This window comes from Quercus lobata, chromosome 3, assembly GCF_001633185.2.
Source record: "Quercus lobata isolate SW786 chromosome 3, ValleyOak3.0 Primary Assembly, whole genome shotgun sequence".
NCBI lineage: Eukaryota > Viridiplantae > Streptophyta > Magnoliopsida > Fagales > Fagaceae > Quercus > Quercus lobata.
In genome coordinates this window covers 884,038-905,765 of record NC_044906.1, presented here as the reverse complement: position 1 = coordinate 905,765, position 21,728 = coordinate 884,038, and the positions used below count along the sequence as shown (strand labels likewise).

At 40.4% G+C, this 21,728-nt stretch overlaps 2 protein-coding genes across 22 annotated transcripts; both read left to right on the top strand.

Annotated features, from left to right (window-relative positions):
• Window positions 1–2,111: 2,111 nt before the first annotated feature.
• Window positions 2,112–3,457, top strand: LOC115979724. The gene is made up of 2 exons (XM_031101787.1): window positions 2,112–2,481; window positions 3,084–3,457. The coding sequence occupies exons 1-2, from the start codon at window positions 2,112–2,114 to the stop codon at window positions 3,455–3,457; spliced, it is 744 nt and encodes a 247-aa protein (XP_030957647.1).
• A 7,638-nt stretch (window positions 3,458–11,095) lies between these two features.
• Window positions 11,096–20,322, top strand: LOC115979909 (putative disease resistance protein RGA3). 21 transcript variants are annotated; one of them, XM_031102018.1, is made up of 9 exons: window positions 11,096–13,896; window positions 14,716–14,775; window positions 14,916–15,477; window positions 15,583–15,643; window positions 15,776–15,926; window positions 16,591–16,737; window positions 17,648–17,727; window positions 18,508–18,904; window positions 19,847–20,322. In XM_031102018.1, exons 1-3 carry the CDS (start codon window positions 11,340–11,342, stop codon window positions 14,972–14,974), a joined length of 2,676 nt encoding a protein of 891 aa, XP_030957878.1. In that variant the 5' UTR covers window positions 11,096–11,339; the 3' UTR covers window positions 14,975–15,477; window positions 15,583–15,643; window positions 15,776–15,926; window positions 16,591–16,737; window positions 17,648–17,727; window positions 18,508–18,904; window positions 19,847–20,322. The 21 variants fall into 21 exon arrangements, with proteins under 21 accessions (XP_030957878.1, XP_030957864.1, XP_030957863.1 ...); XM_031102004.1 differs by having other exon boundaries at window positions 15,574–15,643; XM_031102003.1 differs by having other exon boundaries at window positions 14,916–15,643; window positions 18,508–18,650; window positions 18,770–18,904.
• Window positions 20,323–21,728: the final 1,406 nt, after the last annotated feature.

Genomic DNA, 21,728 nt, shown 5'->3' with positions numbered 1-21,728 from the left:
TCTTCGGTGAATAATACCACTTTCCCTTCTTACTTTCTTCTCTCTTCTTTCTCTCTATTTCTTCGTCCTCCTCTTTTCCTCTTTTTTCCCGATCCCCGTTTCAGGTTCTTCTTTTAGTTTATATACTTCCCTTTGCGCTTCATCCTTGCCGCACACGTGTAGGTTGGGTTCGGAGGATTTCTTTCTGTCCCATCTGGCACCTCCTGGAACTTCCTATGGGCAGCTGTAAGGCTGCCTTCCCACTGTTCAGGTATCACCTCCACATTAATGCGGCCAGAGAGTTGGTTGAGAGGTCATTAATGCGGAGGTAGCTGTAGCTTCAGATATTTGTTTGCCTTATCTCTTTCACTTTTAGTCGGCTACTCTACCCTTTGAGATGACCGAATTCGGAGCTCTGATCGTAATGAGCCCACGTCTTGATCGTCCTCGGAAACGGTCGTCCTCGGACGAGTTATGCCGAGGACCAGGGTATCCTCGGACGGATATACGATCTCTGATGGGCCACTGGCCCAACAGTCCTGACCCCATTTTGAACCCTAGGGGCCCATTAATCGAACGATCCCCACAATAGCCCCTCAAAATCCTACTTTTCGACTCTTCAGGAGAAAAGGTGGATTTTGACGTCATAAGCCTGCATCTGTGCGCGTTTCGGGGCATGCCCCTGACGCTTCAGCACCCCGGTTTTGGTAGCATTAAATTCTGACAACTCCCTTGTCTCCCACGTTCAACGGCGAGATCCAAATCAAACGGTAGGGGGTTTCTCTTATTTTGTGAGCGGGAATTTTACCGCTCACAACCTTCACATGACTATAAAGGTGCTCCCAAATTGAACCTGTACCTTATCCCTGATAATTATGCAGTTCCAGAGCTCATAAAACTGAATCTGCCTTCTTCCAGTCTTCTCTGTTCTCCTGGCGACCACAAATAATCACACGTTGTCCGAGGTCCTTCCTTTGAACCTGTAAGTCCTCTTAAAGCTTTTGCTATTGTTATTCAATCGCCAAAAAGTTTCTTTTCTACTAAGCCTCTCTAGAAAGATGGGGAAACAGCGGAATCCCTTTCGGCGTCTCGTTGACTCCGAGGAGGGTATTAGAGACTTTCACTCTAAGTACAATATCCCACCAACGGTAGGGATGAGGTATGCAGCCCAAGGGGAGTGGGTTGACGCCAGGCAAATTGGGGAAGTGGTTATCCCCATGATCGCCTTTATCGAAAGTGGGATGACCATCCCCATGGGCAGTATCACTAGGGGTTATCTTAGTTTCTTTAGGTTATCCCCCACCCAATGCGCTCCCAATATGTTTAGGATTCTGGGTAGTATAGACGCTTTGAATCAGTGAATGGATTTAAACGTATCCCATCACGATGTGAATTGGGTGTATAGCCTTCACCGCTTAGCTGACCAGGATTATTATCTCAAGTCGAGATATCCTGCGATAAGGCTAATTCAATGCCTCCCTACTTCAAATAAGCATTTAAAAGAGGATTTCCTTATTTTTTCTGGGAAATGGCACGATGGTCTACCTTGCCCGACAGTAGAAGGAACACCAGGTGGGTGCAAAATTGCAAACCTACGCCATTTAACTCATGAACACATTTTACTAACTTTTATTATTCTCGGGCCTCACAATTTTAACTTTGAAATTAACTGTTTTGCAGACAAACGCTACACGAAGCCCAATCTCAGATTAGTCAATAAAGCGAGCCTAGACAGATTATTGGGAGCCGAAATATACGTGAACGAGGCTGATGGTCAATTACGGGCAGCACATTTAATCCTTGGCTACACCCCCCTTTCTTTCGGCTTTCAGGCGCCGAAGTACGTGATTAGGGCACGCGACCCTCGGCTTCGCCGTATCAGTGTTGCTTACGAAGGGTTCGTCGTTCCAGAGGGTATTCCACTTCCCAAACACACACCTCTCACAAAGCCTCTTTTGGTGGCCAGCATCTCGGCTGGGCCCTCTTTACCCTTATCTTCCCTCAAAAAGAAAGGAACCAATAGAAAAGGGAAAAAGGGAAAAAATAAGGAAACCGTTGTAACAGTGTCTGAATCCACAGATGACTTAGAAGTTCTCGATCAGCCCACAAGTCCCGAGGAAAGTTCTGACGAGATGGGGGCACACAGAAAACCCCAGAAAAGTTTGATGGAGCTAATGGAAGGTCAACAGGGAAAGGCTGCACCTGCCCAGACAATACCATCCCTGGTTTCATCTCTTCCAGCCAGGTCTCATCCTACAGTTCCTCGACACCCTCCCCAATCACCTCCGCAACCAGTGCCAATTAATGCTGCCGAGCAAGAAAAGCACAAAGAACGGAAGAGTAAGGAGGCGGCAGATGCAAGTAGATCTCGCCCCACTCAAGAGGAGGGTGCCCAACGAGCTGTAAAGCAGCAGAAAACTAGGCACCCCGCTACACGGGGTCAAGAGAAACCTGATTCCCCACATCCCGACTCACCGGCGTGGCTGCCAGCTCCTATGCTCGGTGGGGAGCCCCTGCGAAACGATGCCTCTATAAGGGACTTCAATGGCGGCATTGGGTGTCACGTAGCCTCGGCCATAGAGGAGGCCTTATTGCTCCCAAAGGATATGGCTGAGATAAAGAACGTGAGGAAGAACCAACTCATCCTTGACAATAAACGATACTTGGGCATGGTGAGAAACTATTTTTTTACACTGTTTCATTGTGCGACTGTGGCTTACTAATGCGCGTTTCCCATTAACTAGAACGCTAATTCCCACCTCGTTTCTTATAGATCATCCAAAATACTTTCAAGCTCGATGAGATGCTCAACGCTTGCTCCACCTAACTTGACGGTGAAAGGAAAAGAAGGGCATCGGCTGTACAAACCTTGTCCAGGTCCGAACAGGATTTAACCGTCGCAAGGAAAAAACTACAGGTCGAAGAAGAAGCTCGCAAGAGTGCTGAACTGGCATCAGAAGGTTACCAGAAGCAGGCCGAGGAACAAACCAAGCTTCTGCATGAAGCGAACGCCGAGCTGAAAAAGACTCAGGAGCAAGTTCTTGTTCTTAAGAAGCATCTAGAAAAGACTCAGAAGCTAAGGGAGCAAGCTGAAAAACTCAAAGAACAAGCCGAGCAGAAGGGCTACGAACTTGGAATAGCTGAAACTGAGAAAGCCCTAAGAGCCGAAGTTCCAGAAGTGTGCCGCATCTTCTGCGCGAGAACCTGGAATGAGGCTCTTAACCGCGCTGGGGTTGAAGCCTCATCTGAACTACGCAAGCCAGACAACGTGTATTATCCCGAAGCGATACGCTCCTCGGCTCCTCAGTCATACCAGGCTGATACCCCTTCCCCAGCTATTAATCCCCCTAACGAGGAGGTTCCGTCTCGCAATTCTCCCAATAAACCCATTACTGCTTCCAAATCAGAGACAACCTCACACGATTTTCAACAAGAATTGGACTCCACCGTCCAATCAACTGGGGGCATTACCAATTAGCAGAAAAATATAGAAATTATTTTGTAATTTTAACTAGAAATGTAATGGAGTACTTTCTCATTTAGTTTTTTTTCATTCTGATGACTCTAAATTATCTTCACCCGCACTTACTTTGTTGCCGTAATTTTCAAGGGGTCCATCTCAATCACCCTTTTTCACTATACGCCATCCTTGCATTCGAAGCTTTCTCTTTCTGACTTCTTTATAAAGGTCCATAAGGCATTATTTCCACCAAGTTTATGATTTAGAAAACTCATCACCGCTCTGTTTACCGTTTAATAACTCGATAAACCACTTAGCAGGCCAATTTTTATCGAGTTTATGGTATGAGGACCTGGCATGATCTAATTTCTGTTTAACAATTTATTATGAATGGTAGGATGTTAATTTCCACTAAGCTTGCGATCCAAGGACCTGGCGTAACTTAGCTTCTGTTTAACAATTCAGTATGAATGATAGGATGTTAATTTCCACTAAGTTTGCGATCCGTGGACCTAGCATAACTCAGTTTCTGTTTAACAATTCAGTATGAATGATAGGATGTTGATTTCCACTAAGTTTGCGATCCATGGACCTAGCATAACTTAATTTCTGTTCAACAATTCAATTTGATAGGATGTTAATTTCCACTGAGTTTGCGATCCGTGGACCGGGCATAACTCAGTTTCTGTTCAACAATTCAGTATGATATGACAGGATGCGAAATTTATAGGATGCATATTCGACGTAAATTTAAAAGAAGATATCTGAATTGAAACTGATTTATTAGTAATAATACCTTCTGAGATTATTTACATTCCAAGGATGGAGTACAGGTTTTTCATCTAGGTCTTCTAGATAGTAAGCCCCTATTCCTGCTACAGAAGTAATCCGGTATGGTCCCTCCCAGTTGGGTCCCAGTTTTCCCCAATTTGAATTCTTAGTGGCCCCCAAGACCTTTCTCAGCACTAGATCTCCTATGGCTAACGGCCTCATCCTTACGTTGCTATCGTAGCTTCGCTTGAGTTTGTGCTGGTAGTAAGCTAGCCGAACCATTGCGCTCTCCCTTCGTTCTTCAATCAGATCTAGATTGTGCTTCAACATTGTATCATTATTGCTAGAAGAAAATGCATTGGTCCTCAACGTTGGGAATCCTGTTTCTAGGGGAATAACGGCCTCGGCCCCATAGGTCATAGAGAAAGGAGTTTCTCCCGTCGAACGTCGGGGTGTTGTCCGATACGTCCAAAGCACATGCGGTAGCTCTTCCACCCACTTTCCTTTCGCATCATCTAGTCTCTTTTTGAGCCCATTGACAATGACCTTGTTAACAGCTTCAGCCGCCTTGCAGATAAGCTGGAGTGGAATACCTGTTTCTTATTCCCAGCTCTGAACAGTATTCCTTGAAGGCATTGCTATCGAACTGGAGCCCATTGTCCGAAACAAGAGCTCGTGGAATACCAAATCGCGTAACAATATTCTTCCAGACAAACTTCTTCACATCCACGTCCCGGATGTTCGCCAGGGGTTCAACTTCAACCCATTTAGTGAAGTAGTCCGTGCCGACGAGCAAGTACCTCTTGTTTCCTATAGCTTTTGGAAAAGGGCCGACAATGTCCAGTCCCCATTGCGCAAAAGGCCAAGGGCTTGAAAGAGGGTTAAGGACTCCTCCTGGCTGGTGAATATTCGGTGCGTATCTTTGACACTGGTCACATTTCTTAACATACTCCTGCGCCTCTCTATGCATATTTGGCCACCAATAACCCTGCGTGAGTGCTCGGTATGATAGAGACCTCCCTCCGGTATGGCTCCCACAAATGCCCTCATGTAACTCTTCTAGGATTGATTCCGCTGTCTCAGGAGGCACACCGAGCAAATATGGTCCAGAGAAAGACCGTCTGTACAGCTTCTTATCCTCGGATAACCAGTACCGAGGTGCTCTTCTTCGTATTTTCTCGGCTTCCACCTTATCCTCGGGCAATGTGTCATTTTCGAGAAATTTTAATATAAGGTCCATCCAGTTTGGTGATGGACCAACTTGACGGATTTGGCGAACCTCCTTTTCTGGTGAGGTGGGAGTACACAAGTCTTCGACGACAATTACCCGAGGGAGATTTTGTACTGAGGAAGTGGCGAGGGTCGCCAAAGAATCAGCATGGGTATTCTCCCCTCGTGGAATATGTAGTACGTCAAAAGATTCAAACTCAGCTCGCATTCGCCTTACTCGGTCCAGGTATCCTTGCATCCTTGGGTCTCTGGCCTCTAACTCTCCGGTTACTTGGCCGACAACCAGCCTTGAGTCCGAGAGCATCTTCACCGCCTTTCCACCCATTTTACGGACCATGCTCATTCCCATTATCAAAGTTTCGTACTCTGATTCATTGTTAGTAGCTGAGAACCCTAGCCTTAATGACTTCTCTATGATGACCTCTTCGGGGGATATCAAAACCAATCCCAGTCCAGCTCCCCGTTGGTTGTCAGCCCCATCCACGTATACCTTCCACTCCGGCCATCCTGACGCGGATATTGTGCCAACCGCTTTCTCATCCATGTGATCTCGATTCCTACTAATCTCCTCAGGGCACTCAGCGAATTCAGCTACCAGGTCGGCAAGAACTTGACCCTTCACAGAGGTGCGAGGCATGTATTTGATGTCAAAAGCACCCAGAATCGTTCCCCACTTGGCTATTCTGCCGGTATAATCAGCACTTCTAATTATGGATTTGAGGGGTAATTGGGTCAAGACAACTACAGTGTGAGCTTGAAAATAATGCGGAAGTTTACGTGTTGCATGGACGACTGCCAGTATGGCCTTCTCTAACGACAGATATCTCACCTCGGCTTCATGGAGGGATCTACTCACATAATAAACAGGCTTCTGAACACCCTTGTCTTCTCGCATCAAGACAAAACTGACGGCGTGAGGAGCTACCGCCAGATAGGCATACAACACCTCATCCACTTCAGGGCTAGACATGATAGGTGGTTTAGATAAATAGTCCTTCAGCCGCTGGAACGCCTCGGCGCACTCCTCGGTCCATTCGAATCCCTTCCATTTATGTAACAGACGGAAAAAAGGACGACACCTCTCAGCCGACCTGGAGATAAACCGGTTCAAAGCGGCAGTCATCCCCGTCAACCTCTGCACCTCCTTTGGATTTCGAGGCGCTTGTAAATCGTTAATGGCCCTAATCTAATCTGGGTTCACCTCAATTCCCCTATGGGTCACCATGTACCCCAAGAATTTCCCGGAGCCTACACCAAAGGAACACTTCGAGGCGTTTAGGTGCAACCTATGCTCTCTCAATATCCCGAAGATATTAGTGAGGTCCTTCACATGTTCAGTCACTACCTTGCTTTTCACCACCATGTCATCAATGTAAACTTCAATGCTTCTGCCCAGCTGTGGCTCAAACATTTTAGTCATCATGCGTTGATAGGTTGACCCAGCGTTCTTGAGACCGAAGGGCATCACCTTGTAATGGTAGTTCCCAACCGGGGTCACGAAAGCGGTCTTTTCTTGATCATTGGTGGCTAACGGAATCTGATGATACCCCTGAAAGGCATCCAAGAAACTCATCCTAGGGTGGCCCACAGTTGCATCCACCAGCTGGTCAATCTTCGGCATAGGAAACGGGTCCTTGGGGCATGCCTTATTAAGATCCGTGAAATCCACGCACACTCGCCATTTCCCCGTCTTCTTCTTCACCACCACCGTATTGGCCAACCATTGGGGGTAAAAGACTTCCTTGATAGCCCCAGCCTGTTTCAGCTTAATGACTTCACTTCTGACCGCTTCGGCATGCTTCTTTGACGGTCGCCGAGGGATCTGTCTCCTAGGGGGAATGGCAGAGTTCACATTGAGCCGGTGACAAATGAAACTTGGGTCTACTCTTGGGGCTTCATACGGGTCCCATGCAAAAACGTCCACGTTGGCCCGGAGGAACTCTAGCAAACTCGCTTTCTCTTGCAGGGGCAGCTTAGCCCCTACCCGGAAAAATTTTTCTGGATCATTTGTGACGATCACTTTTTCCAGATCTTCACACTCTACCCCATTGGTTAACACGTCTATACCCGACGCTGGGGGCTTTAATTGCTATGAATCATTATCGGCAGTAGCCGAGGTTTCTGCCTCTGGCCGATGCCAAATGGCCGCTACTTGGCATCGCCGATCGACCGATTGGTTCCCCACTATCTCCAGGACTTGGTCTCCGGATGGGTACTTCACTTTCTGATGCAGGGTGGACGAAACCACTTTAAGTGTGTGAAGCCAAGGTCTACCCAGGATGGCCGTATATGGAGAATAAACATCTACAACAATAAAATCCACCTCCACCACCTCCGTGCCTGACTGCACGGGCAACCTGATTAGTCCCATAGGAATGACCAACCTTCCTTCAAAACTGACTAGAGGGGAAGTATAGGTTGTCAAATCCTCCTGTGTCAAACCTAGCCCCTTGTACAGATCCGGATACATTACATCCGCTGCGCTCCCCTGATCAACCATCACTCTTCGGACATTGTAACCACTAATCCTCAGCGTGACCACCAAGGCATCCTCATGGGGCTGTATAGTTCCAATCAAATCCTCGTCTGAAAAACCCAAAATCAAAGGGACACGCCTCTTGGCCCTCTTCGATGCTTGAGAGCGATCCTCGGCGGGGAATCGGGACACCGACAACACTCTCGTGGGGCAGGAACCAGTCCTTCCCGGGGCCGCGAAGATGACATTGATCGTCCCCCGGGGGAGCCTTGATGAAGCATCCCCCCGCACCTCAGAACCTGCCTGGCTTCCCATTCCGCTGGAATGGTGTAAGAGTTGCTTCAATTTCCCTTCTCGGACCAATTGCTCCAAATGGTCCCATAAATTCCTACAGTTGTCTGTCGTGTGTCCATGGTCTTGATGGTAATGGCAATACAAACTCGGGTTGCGTTTTGTAGGCTCTCCCGCCATCCTGTTCGGCCATTTGAAGAATGGCTCATCCTTTATCTTTTCCAACACCTGCTGGACAGGCTCCCGAAACACCGCATTAACAACTTGGGCGTCCGCCGAGGTTGGCTGCACAGCGAAATCCCTCCTTGGTCGGCTATTATTATAACGATCCGACCTGAAATCCCTTCTCTCCTGTGGTATCGCTTTTGCCTTTCCCTTCCCCTGAAGTTGATCCACCTCTATTCTTTTGTACTTCTCTATTCTATCCATCAACTGGCGCACACTGGTGACAGGTTTGCCCGTCAAGGATTTCCTCAAGTCGTGGTCAGCTGGGAGACCTGCCTTGAAGGTGGTTATAGCCACAGCGTCATTTTTCCCCCCTATCTCATTAAACATTTCCCAGTACCTATCCGAATAGCCCTTGAGAGTTTCGCCCTCTCGCATGGACAAGGTCAACAAAGAGCCCAGAGGCAAGGGAGTTCTGCTGCACGTAATAAAGCGAGCGCCAAAAGCTTGGGTCAGTGCTTTGAAGGATCCAATAGAATTGGCCCTTAAACCATTGAACCATCTCATCGCCGTCGGACCCAAACTCGACGGAAAAATTTTGCACATCAGAGCATCATCCCTGGAATGAATAGCCATCTTCTGGCTGTAATAACTTACATGTTCCACCGGATCCGAGTGGCCATCATACAGAGAGAACGTAAGTTGATTAAACCGCCGAGGATGAGTAGCATCATCAATGCCTTTTGTAAAGGGTGATCTGGAAATCTGGCTCAGTGCTTTGTTCATCGCATCATTTCCCAAGCCCCTGCTTGTAGGACTTTTACGCCTCCGCCTATGATGACGCTCCTCCTCGTAGGAGAAAGTCTCACTCTGCGGGGTCCTCGACCTCCGCCTGTAGCTAGCCCCATCCGACTCCCCGGATGATGGTTCGGAGCGAAGTGGTGAACGCTCCCGTCGTACATGGCGTAACTCTCTCTTCAAATCCGCAATCTCACGTTGCAGGTCCCCATCATACTTCGCATGGGACACGTGACTCTTCCCGCGTGTACGGGTTCTCGTGGTATGAGTGGTATGCATGCTCCCCTCCTGGACTTCCCTCCGCTCGGGACTCTTTCGAGGACCACCGCGCTGAGAGCCCCTTGACTCCGCCTGATGCGGGCTAACATCACCCTGATGCAGCCCTGCTGCGGGGTGAGGCGGTTCCACTCCTTCCATCGAAAACGTTGTATTAGAGGTTATACAAGCTAACACAAGCTCTCCCCACAGACGGCGCCAATTGTAAGGACACGATTTGGTGACGAACCTAATAGTATTGGGTTCACACGTAAAAGGCCCAGACAATACAATTTTTAGAGCGTGGGTGTAAAGAACTAGGTTAACTATAGTACTTCCCTCCAAGATTTCCCTTAAACCTGTTTCAGGTACAAGGTCGGTCTCACAAATATTTTTCTTCTGTGAATCCTACCACTTTCCTTTCTTACTTTCTTCTCTCTTCTTTTTCTCTGTTTCTTCGTCCTTCTCTTTTTTTCCTTTCTTTCCCAATCCGATCCCCTATTTCAGGTTCTTCTTTTAGTTTATATACTTCCTTTTGCGCTTCATCCTTGCCGCACACGTGTAGGTTGGGTTCGGAGGATTTCTTTCTGTCCCATCTGGCACCTCCTGGAACTTCTTATGGGCAGCTGTAAGGCTGCCTTCCCACTGTTCAGGTATCACCTCCACATTAATGCGGCCAGAGAGTTGGTTGAGAGGTCATTAATGCGGAGGTATCTGTAGCTTCAGATATTTGTTTGCCTTATCTCTTTCACTTTTAGTCGGCTACTCTACCCTTTGAGATGACCGAATTCGGAGCTCTGATCGTAATGAGCCCACGTCTTGATCGTCCTCGGAAACGATCGTCCTCGGACGAGTTATGCCGAGGACCAGGGTATCCTCGGACGGATATACGATCTCTGATGGGCCGCTGGCCCAACAGTCCTGAACCCATTCTGAACCCTAGGGGCCCATTAATCGAACGATCCCTACACGATCTCTGATGGGCCGCTGGCCCAACAGTCCTGACCCCATTCTGAACCCTAGGGGCCCATTAATCGAACGATCCCCACAGTTATAATTCATTTAATTTCCCAAATTACCATTTATTTCTAGTTTCGATCAAGTCCAAAATCAGTGTGTGGACATGTGAATGAGGTCACCTGGAAATGTCTTTGAAATTCTATGCAAGTTTTTGGTTCAAGTTATTGTAATTATCATGATTTTAAGTTCAGCTTTGATGCAAAATATATATATATATATATATATATATATATATATATATATATATATCATATCATCTTCGGAATGGGTTGGGGAAAAAAATAAAAATTGAAAGTGAACAATAAGGACATACTCTGATGATAAACTCAATATAATATGTAGGTGACAAGTTGACGACTTGTCGTATTGGTCAAAACCTCATAAAATCGTAAAAATTCTTTTGAAAACGTATTCTATAGTCATGAGAAATTATAAATAAAATATCATCAAATTATACTCTGACCATAAAGAAAAGACAAAGTAGTAAAATTCCCCAACGGAGAGATTGTGAAGTACAATCAAAATTCACAAGTGGCCCACATAAAGAAAATCACATTTCAAGTTAGTCCGCATTTGATTTCATTTGGGTTTCATTTGTCAAAAACCAAATGACTAAAAGGCTTACCTTTTTGAAATTTGAAGGACTGATGATTTTGACCGAAAAGAAAGAAAACAATTAGAGCAGGCAAAGAAACAGTGAAGAAGAAACGTTGCACTTTCCTCTCTTATTATTGTCCTCTCTGTTCATCTCCAGTTTTCCTATGCAACAAAATATTTGTTCACACTCACACCAGTAGTAGTACCACACCACTGCAAAACCAACCAACATTCTCATTTACCAAACTCACAGCAACCGCAACTCCTCCCTTCCTCCACCTCCCAAAACAAAGAGAAATGACGGAGTTGGCATTTTCCGTTGCAGAGAAAGTTATCGAGAAGCTAGGCTCCCTTGCTTACCAAGAGATTTCCTTGACATGGAGCATTGAAAGCGATCTGAAAAAGCTTCAGGATACCATGTCCACCGTCCAAGCCGTGCTGCTGGATGCTGAGGAGAAGCAAGCAACAAACCACCAGCTGAGCGTTTGGCTGGAGCGACTCAAAGTTGTCTTTCATGATGCCATGGATGTGCTGGATGAATTCGAGTGTGAAGATCTACGGAGGCAAGTGGTGAAAAAATATGGAAGCACTGGCAGTGGCAGTGGCAGTGGCAGAAAGGTATGCTGTTTCTTTTCATCTTCGAACTCGCTTGCCTTCCGTAATAAAATGGGTCATAGAGTCAAGGGGATCAGAAAGAGGCTAGATTTGATAGCAAATGATAGAGATCAATTTCATCTTGAGATGCGACTCGATGATAATCGTATTGTGCACAGGGAGACCCACTCCTTTGTTCGTGATCGTGATGTTATTGGGAGGGCTGATGACAAGCAAAAGATCATAGATCTTTTGATGCTCCCAAATGATAATGATAACATTTCTGTGATTTCTGTCGTGGGAATCGGAGGTCTGGGCAAGACTACACTTGCTCAGTGGGTGTATAATGATGTAAGGGTAGCTAATAGCTTTGACCCCAGAATATGGGTGTGTGTATCAGAAAATTTTGACGTTTTAAAATTGGCAAAAGAATTGCTTAAATTGGCAGGTGGTGAGATTAGTGAAAGCATGAGTCTGAATGAAGTGCAAGCTAGATTACGAAGAATTTTAAATGAAAAAAGATTCTTTATCGTTTTGGATGATGTTTGGAACGAGGATCGTAACAAATGGATTGACCTTAAGAATTTGTTAATAGGAGCACAAGGAAGTAAAATTCTTGTCACTACACGTAGCCACAAAGTTGCCTTAGCGATGGCTCCTGGACCAATCCATGACATAGGAGGTCTTCCAGACGAGGATTGTTTGTCCTTGTTCAAAAGATGCGCATTCATTGAAGGGGAGCATGAACAGTATCCAAAACTAGTAGAGATTGGAAAACAAATAGTGGAAAAATGCAAAGGCGTTCCTTTGGCTGTGAAGACTTTAGGGAGCTTACTTTATTCTAAAACCGAGGTGCGTGATTGGATCTCTATAAGGGATAATGAGATATGGAAACTGGAGCAAAAGGAAAATGACATTTTACCGGCATTAAGACTGAGTTACAATAAATTGCCATCGTACTTGAAACAATGTTTTGCTTATTGCTCATTGTATCCAAAGGATTTTAGATATCGTAATCAGGATTTAATTCAGTGCTGGATGGCAAATGGGCTCCTCAAAAAGTCCAACGAAAGTACTGAAGAGATGGAAGATATTGGAGAACAATATTTAAAAGAGTTGTTATCAAGATCTTTCTTTCAAGAAGTTGAAATCTATGACACTATTCGGTGGTCATTTAAAATGCATGATCTGTTACATGATCTTTCATTATATGTTGCACAAAATGATTATTGCTTAATTGAAGACACTAATAACACCAACAAGTTTGAAAAGGCTAGACACGTTTCAATTTTGGACCGTGAATGTGGTGTTGATGCAACAGTAACTTTTTTACACAAGTTGAGTAACAACATGCGGACTATTAATTTCTCAACTGATGATCGGGGCCAAATTGATTCTATTAATATTAATGAATCTTTGGTGGAAACATGCATCTCAAGGTTTAAGCACCTGCGCTTGCTAAATTTAAGTAATTCAACGTTGGAAACGATGTCAAGCTCCATTAGTACTTTGAAGCATTTGAGATATCTCAACTTATGTGGAAATAAGATAATAAAGAAATTGCCTGACTCCATTTGCGATCTACAAAATTTGGAAACTTTGATATTACGGGCCTGTACAGCTCTGGAAGAGTTGCCAAGGGATATAAGAAAGATGGTTAGCCTCAGATATTTTGTGATAACCACAAAACAAACGCGTTTACCTGCCAACGGAGTAGAGTGCATGTCTTCGCTTCGATATTTGTCCTTTTACAACTGTCATAGACTAGAGTGTTTTAATGAAGGAATCCAACGCCTCACCACCCTTCGCTGCTTGAGCTTCGAATTTTGTGAAAGCCTGATATCTTTGCCGCAAGGTATGAAACACCTAACCGCGTTGGAATATCTGGATATTACATATTGTGAAGAACTTAACTTAATGGAAAGGGATGACTACCCGACAAGTCTTCAAACACTCCATATTGGGGGATTACCACAATTAGTGAGTTTGCCCCAAGGGCTTAAAGGATCTGCCGACACTCTACAATTTTTATCTATTTTTGATTGTAAGTACTTGGGGGTATTGCCAGAGTGGCTTCCCGATCTTAGTTCTCTTCGAAAGCTTGAGATTTGGAGATGCCAAAAATTATCGTCTCTGCCAGAAGGGATGGATCGCCTCACTGCCCTAAGAGAACTGGAGATTGTTCGTTGTCCTGAGTTAAGGAGAGATTATGAGCGAGAGGTCGGCAAAGATTGGGGCAAGATGGTCAAATTCAGTTTTGGTGAGTACTGAGTAGGTAAGGGCTAAAATCTTTCTTCCTCTTCTCTTCTACGTATGCTCTGTTTTTCTATCTTACTAACCTAAAAGTCTGAATGTTTGTGGAATTAAATCACAATAAACAACAACTAACCCAGAAATCATTTCTACTTTTCTTTTTCTTTTTTAAAAATAAAAGGGTAATACATATTATAGCAATAATATGATTTTTTTTCTACTTTTCTTTGGTTCTTAATTTAAGATAGAAACAAATTGGAAAAAAAAAAAAGTTATGAAAAGTAAAAGATAATTTGTCATTTTTTTGTTATAAAGATTTGAGTCTATGGAGAATAAAAGAGTAGACAAATTATGAACTCTATTCTTGTCTCTCTGTTTTTTTGGTTGTATTTATTGAATTAATTCACAATAAAAAAACAACTAACCAAGACGGATTTTTTGTTTTTGTTTTTTTTAAGCAAAAGGGCAATAATCATTTAAGATAGAAATAAATTGAAAAAAAAAAGTATGTTATGGAATGAAAAAGATAATTGTTTTTTGGTTTTAAAGATTGAGTCTATGGAGAATAAAAGAGTAGACAAATTATGAACTCTATTCTTGTCTTTGATGGGAGAAAATTTTAAAATCTTGTAATCTTTTCATTTCCTCTCTCTAAAAGTGAACTGAACATGGTGTTAATGAGCTTATTTGGCCTGTATTTTCTGACTAGGAGTAGATGCAATGCAAAAATATAAAGTCATATTATCAAGGATGTATGAAATCTATATTTTTGTGAAATTGGCATTATTTTAAATATATTTGATTCTTCTTGTTTCTAAATTGACAGATGATCTTGGAAGATTGTTCTCTCAGAAAAGGATGTTCCTTGTGCTTAAAATTGCCACTGGTAAGATTTTTTTTTTTTTAAATTTTTAATTTTCAGTGTTCAATCTAGTGAATGATTGCATTGGATTTACATTTCTTAGTACCAGTGGATTTTCTTCAATTTATACTCATCTAATGATTCCATGCTTCAAAACATTGCAGCTTATCAATTCAGCCATAACATGCAGCACAGAAAGTCTCAGCCTTCTCTTGTATTGTAAATAATTTTAATAATATTGTGGTGTGCATTTAGTGTTTGTAATGATTAATGGAGTGATGTGTGTTTATTTTATGATTTCAATTGTAATTCATGTATTATCTAATTTGCACAATGTTTTAGTAACTTGAGTCATGTGTGTGTTATTGATTGTTTGTCTCTGCTTCTTGGTTATTGGAGTTATTCAAATGAAATTATTTGTTGTGCTTTATCATTTAATTGAAAAAAAATTGAAGTTTGAAATTATTTTCATGTGATGTAAAATAACTAATAGCATTAGAATATTTGGTAAGCCAACAATGTGAAAATTGTAATTTTATGGAAGTGGAATACTACCTAGAAGTTTGCTTTAGCCATCAATTGTTGGTTCCAAATGTCAATCTGTTTTGAAAATTTGGTATTTTAAACACCCAAAGTTCTCATATCTACTGAGTGGCCTTAATGCCCAAAGAGGACTAAAGACTGAAGATTGTTCTAAATCAAGATGACAATGCCAAGGAGATATTGGTGAGTATTGTGTATAAGTTGCTTGTAAATTTGGCCTCCATTGTTTGCTGAGTTTCACACAATTTTGACTATAATTGATGCCTCTTGTTTTTGAAGTTTTGTCAGGTTTTCGTGGAAGATTCTTCTAAGGAAAAGGGATTCCTTTAGCTTAAAATTTCTTTTCCAGGTGAGATTTCAGAGTTTGAATGTAAAAAAATCCATGATGATGTGAAAGCAACAAAGAAAGACATTGAATTAGCCATTAAAGTAGCTTAGTGTCTCACCTATGCGTACTTGATTGAATTGGTCTTTCTTGTAGGTCATACATGGCTCTCTCAAAACTTGCTGTTGATTTTGGTAGAGAATCTATGTTGTCATTGCAATGGTTTTTTAGCTCACGACATGCACTTGTGATATCTACTAACTCATGAAAACTTGCTATAGCTCTGAGATTTGGAGGATTACCAAAGGTGAATATTTGATGAAGCAAAAATTTCCTGCTTGCCACATGTTTGGTGGTGAGCATATGCATAGCTTCTTCAAAAATTTCCAAACCCTTAACTATTAAATCCATAGTTATTGTAATCCTAAAAAAAAAACAAACTTCAATTTTTTTACTTAGTGAACACCAGAGAAGATATATGTAGTTTTGTGTGTGAAGGCTGTACTTTTTAATCTCATTTTACACTTAAAAACCTTGATTCTTCTTGGATATTAATTAGGCTAAATCCACTAAATGAACACTATTGACTTCTAGATTTAGGTACTTTTTACTTTCATTTTCAAGGCTTTGGATACTTCCTATAGGTTTTTAATTTTTGGTACTTTCTGTAGATTATTAATATAATGTTCAAGTTTCTTATCTATAATATGGTCCTCTTTCTAGGTTATTACTATCATGCTCAAGGTTTAGAAATTCCTTTGGAGCTGTGTAATGTGGGATGTGGGGAAAAAATTAACATTATTTATGTCTTTCAAGGCTTGGGTTTTCATTGTTGACACTTGATACGCTTATGAGTACTCAACTGATATGTGTTTCTTGATGAAAATTTGGAATTACAGCCTATCAGTATATATAAAGAGTTTTATATTTTACTAATGATCCTTTGTTTATTGGTTTGATCTCAATTTTAGGTTAGTCTGGAGTCATTATAGCTTTGGTAAAAGGTTTACTCTGCACTGTACAGGGTAGAATCTATGAACTTTATGGGCGAGAGGCATCTGGAAAAACAACACTTAGCCCTTCACGTCATCAAGGAAGTTCAAATCAAAAGTTCTGAGGTACGTCCTAATTTTATCCTCTTAAACTTTTTGATCAGAAGTGTTTAAGGTATAATTGGAATTAGTTTGGTTTACTCAGGTAAACAAGGAACTTCTTTCTAACCTGTTATTGTGAAATCTGATAAGTCAATTTACATAGATCCCAAAGCCCTTGATTGTTCTAATATATAGATTTCACAATAATCAAAGCTAATTATAGATCCTTCTGCAAAACTTTCATGCCTATTTTAGCTATTATCATTTTGTCAAAGGCTGTTGAACCTTAAGCACATCCCTCTCTCATGTCTCTCTTCCCATGTGAGAGTTCCATGACCAATGGATTTGTCATATTTAGTTTTGCACAATTTATAACTTTTATCTGTATTCTTCATTTATGGTGGCACTTTTAAAAGAAAAAAGAAAAAGATGACGCTCCTGTTTTTTATTTGAAGAAAGTTTGAGAACTGCTATAATAATATTGTAAGTCATTACATCTTATATGCTATGAGGTGTAAAGACTCGACCAACAGTTCCCATGAAAAGAAGGAAGTATCAGAAGATATTGAAAACATTTACTTGAACAATAAGTAGTTAAATTTACATTTTACTGTGCTTAAATTGGTGGTTTGAGCAATGGCTTTTCATAGAGATATCCCATTGGTTTTGGAAATTGTCAGTTGTTTAGCCTTTTAAGATTATCTTATCAGCTATGTTCAGCGTAGCTTTTGTTAAGGCTAATATTTTGGTCAGACCACTCTTTTGGTGAACTTTTTATTCTAAATTTCTTACTTTTCTAGTTGTTCATAAGATATTTTTATAATGGAATTGTTGTTAGTCCATTGTTTGATATCCTGATAGTCTCTTAGATGAAGCCCTTTTTGCAATTAATCCTGACACACTAGATATGACTGTCTCCGATCTTATGCTCAAGAATGCAGGATCAAGCCATATCACATTGTTTGATGTTGCTTTGTCATGGAAAGGAGCTCCTACTATCTTTTAGTTCTTGCTGTAAGGTTTTTCCAGATACTCACTTTTTCTATATAAATGTTTTCTATTCATTTTACAACTATTAAGCTAAAATTATAAATACTTTGTACATAGCAACATGTAATAGTGAATATTAAAACCGCTTGCATCACCATAGCAGTGATTGCAATTTAGAATTAGGCATCTAGTGAATATAGATAGCAGCATAGATATTTGCTGGTGTTGTTTGTCAATGATGGAGAATCTTGCTACCAATTTAGTCCATAGATGGTAATGACAGTAAATTTGAAAAAATGAGTACTAATGAACCTTGTGTGTATACTATAAGCACAAATTTGTAAGATCACACTTAGTGATTGGCATGTTAGGATTTTTCATTTTCTTTTTCTTTTTCTTTATTCTTTTTCCCCTTTCTTGGGTGTACATTAGATTTAATACGGTAGTTGTTGCCTTGGAGTAATGCTTTTGGTTCTGAGTCCAGAATATTTGCACTTTAAATGGTTCTGGTATTAGTTGTTCAAGTTTCATTAACCCATTCACTAGAATTGCAACTGTAGAGTTGTCATTGTCATCATCATTTTCTGCCATTTAAAGAAAATTTACCCAACAACTATAGGTGGCCAAATCTCCATATGCTAACCTATATTGATCGGATTTGCAGTTTGTTTCATCATTGGAGCCTATATTATTACAACTTACTCAATGTAGACCAGAAAAGAGTGTTAAGTTATTTGCACTCTGTTATTTTCTTTCTCAATATTCTTATGCTTTAATACCATCTTGCATGTTTGGAATTTTCAGGTAGTTGCCCTTCTCCTCCAATGTGAACTTAGATCATATGATAGGTGGCACCTTCCAAGATGTAAATCATGAATAATAACACAAGAACTTACAAGAACTCATTCCTCATTCTACCAATCTCATTCATAAATTTTCTTCACTAGGTTGAAGACAATATATCTAGTCATTTTTAACCTCCTTGTTTATATGTTATAAGCTGTATTTTATCAGTTGTAGCATAGAAGAAATCCATTTACCTGCCCATATTACCTTTTATTTCCAGGTCCAATCACGTCCAAAATCATGGCAACGTTTTGGACATATGGATGAGGTCACTTGTGGTGAGAATGCCTTGAAATTCTATGCAGTTGTATGACTGAGGATGATAAGAACATGACTACTCCAGATTGAGGATAAGGTCAACCTTCTGTCACTTTTGATAATAAGGAGCATTAATAAGCTTACAAGGTTCTTAGAGAAATATTATTTTTTAAAAGTCATGCTACCAGTCACTTTAGGAGTAAACATTTAACTTTTTGAATAATTGTTCGCCTCACTTCTACCTCACCTTTTCATGGAGATAGTTCTATGTGCATTGTTTTCTATTAGTTGTACTCTCATTGCGTGTATAAGAAAATTTGAGAAAACTTCATAGCTGAGTATCTACAACTTAAAATAATGAACCAAATTTTTGGTTGCTACCCTCTTTCCTATTGATCTTTCTTGAGAAAGTTACAGTTTCAATCATAAAGGGCCATATTTCTATTAGATTAGTGGTATCCTTGAAATATATAGTCTCATTTATATCTATACAGACTTTATATTTTGTCATATAATGAGAAGGGCATCCACTTTTCTTGGTGGATTTGTGCATATGGGGTTTCAGGTGCATGGTGTCACTTTGAGATTGATGGTATCAATGTCTCAATTTTCTTTGGTCTTCTTAACAACATGAAAATAGATCATAAACTGAGTGGCAAGATTAAGACAAAAGGTAGCTAAGGAAAAAAAAAAAGATTCATGTAGCAATTGGAGCATAAATATAAATGAGACATTCCATAGCTAGCAGCTCACACAAACTGACAGTGCCAATATAGCCAAGTATTTGGGTAAGATGATTGAGCACTTTAAATCTCCCTAGATGCTTTTCCTTGAAAATTATGTTAAAATACTGAGAAGGCTATTGCTTTTGTTGAAAATAATTTGATCTTTGCATAAATTTTGGTTGTGGAAGCTCTTGAATAAATTATAGATGGATAAATAAATTTTTTCATGGACAAGAAAAGTGATTGAAATCTTTTGTGTCTAATATTAATTATGGATTTTCATACTTTCATAAATTTTGTTCCATTTTATTTAGGTAACTGCTCTTGGGGTATGCATGCAAGTTGGTTGAAAAATAATCTTACACATTCAATAAAAAGGTTGAATGGAGGGATACAATTAGGCGGAGGCTTTGGCTGCAACTCTGAGGTCTTGGATTTGGCTTGTTAACATGGAGTCATCATCAAATAAGAAAGAAACTACCTCTTATATCCAATGACAAACATGAAGTCAAATGGTATATGTTTGAAAATGATAGAATCCTTGATAAGTTAGTCATGATCTTAAGAAGGAAGTTGTTTGATAGAGAGAGAATCATATTAGATTCTTGAATGGTTGAGTTATAATCAAATATGTTAGATGTAAAATTACCTAGCTACTTTACAACACCTAAAGTGAGCTGAAGGATCTTTGAACTTGAGATTTCAAAAGTGTCTTTCTCTTCATGCATTGCTCCTAATATGAATTAACCAATTGACAACTGTAACATTTAAAGTTGTTTCAATTGAAAAAGCCTTTTTCATTATTTCAGAAGACAAACATCACAGCTCTTATGTGGTTGGGTTTCATTGGTTTGTCTTGGGTTAGGTCAACGGGTTGGAAAAATTTTGTCTAGTCAAATTAAAAAAATTAGATTTTCATTTAACTATTTAGGCTTATAATTCAATACAAAATTGCATTTTATATAATTGTACAAAATATTCAAAGTCTCAAAATACCAAAATAAATTAAATAACAAATTTAAACTAGATATCAAAATCCAAAATAAATTAAATGAAAAAACTTAAAATTATGAATTGGGTCACTTCTTGTGAAAATTTTGCTAATCGAAAGTTGTCTCATCAAGCTAATAATAATAATAATAATAATCATAATTAATTCTCATTTTAGTTTGTGAATCCATGAAAATCCAAAATAAGGTTTGGGTTAGGTTGAATTGGGTGAGCTTCATCATATTTGATGAGTTGAATGCAAACCTCTAATTACCATAATCACAAAAAATGTATACTTGTGCCGGTTATTATAAATTTATTTATAACTAACACCACAAATAGTAAAATACTCCAGGCAAGTGAGTTAACGTCACCAAGAATTTAAGGTATAACAAACAAATCGAACCCATAACGCCGTTCATCTTGGGCTTTGGGCTAGGAACTTGGACTGATGAACACAACCAAGGACTAAAGAAGAGCAAAAAAGTATGAACACAAACTTTGCAACAACTTGTGCATGTTTTAAGTAGTGATTGAATTACTTTTCACCAAGTACTAGTGCTGGTCTATGTGTAAGAGATGTAATTGAATCACAAATTGACAAATGTGCAAGTTATGGCAAAGTGTGTGGTCATAAAGAAAACCCAATAGGTGTAGGATCACAATGATGCAACAACTTAAAATTCCACAAAACAAAAATAATTGCAATGATGGCAACAACTTAGTATTTTGCAATTTATTACAATTTTGGCAATAAATAACAATTTTGTGTAAAATAGGCTCTTGATTCTCGATCGATCAACAAGTGTGTTAAGAGGTGTTAAGCTGTGTCAAAAATGCAACTTCTCTTTCCTTAAGCTAAACTTAGGTCTTCGTGTTGAACTGAAAAATGCACATTACAACTATCAAGACTTACAATTTGTCAATTTACAAACACTTAACCTATAGAACCTAACAATCTCATCTTTTTTTGACAATCTGTAAACCATAGTATATTAGATGCAGTGACAACATAATCCTGCAATTGATATCACTCGAGAACAAGTGAACACCAAGTACCAACCACTATAATCAGGCAAGAACTATTATCAACACTGATACTATTTTGATATACTCTTATCAAATAAAAATAATTTTTCAATCTACCCTTTACTTACAAGTAATAATGACAAAAACACTGCACCAAAGGATATCATTAGACTTAGT

Excerpts from the sequence above, each read along its gene's own strand:
- LOC115979724 (XM_031101787.1), top strand. The coding sequence starts at position 2,112 with ATGGGGGCACACAGAAAACCCCAGAAAAGTTTGATGGAGCTAATGGAA. Across the intron at positions 2,482-3,083 it reads GCTGCCAGCTCCTATGCTCG|AACAAGCCGAGCAGAAGGGC; the intron begins GTGGGGAGCCCC and ends AAAAACTCAAAG.
- LOC115979909 (XM_031102019.1), top strand. The coding sequence starts at position 11,340 with ATGACGGAGTTGGCATTTTCCGTTGCAGAGAAAGTTATCGAGAAGCTA. Across the intron at positions 13,897-14,715 it reads GATGGTCAAATTCAGTTTTG|ATGATCTTGGAAGATTGTTC; the intron begins GTGAGTACTGAG and ends CTAAATTGACAG. Across the intron at positions 14,776-14,915 it reads TGTGCTTAAAATTGCCACTG|CTTATCAATTCAGCCATAAC; the intron begins GTAAGATTTTTT and ends AAAACATTGCAG.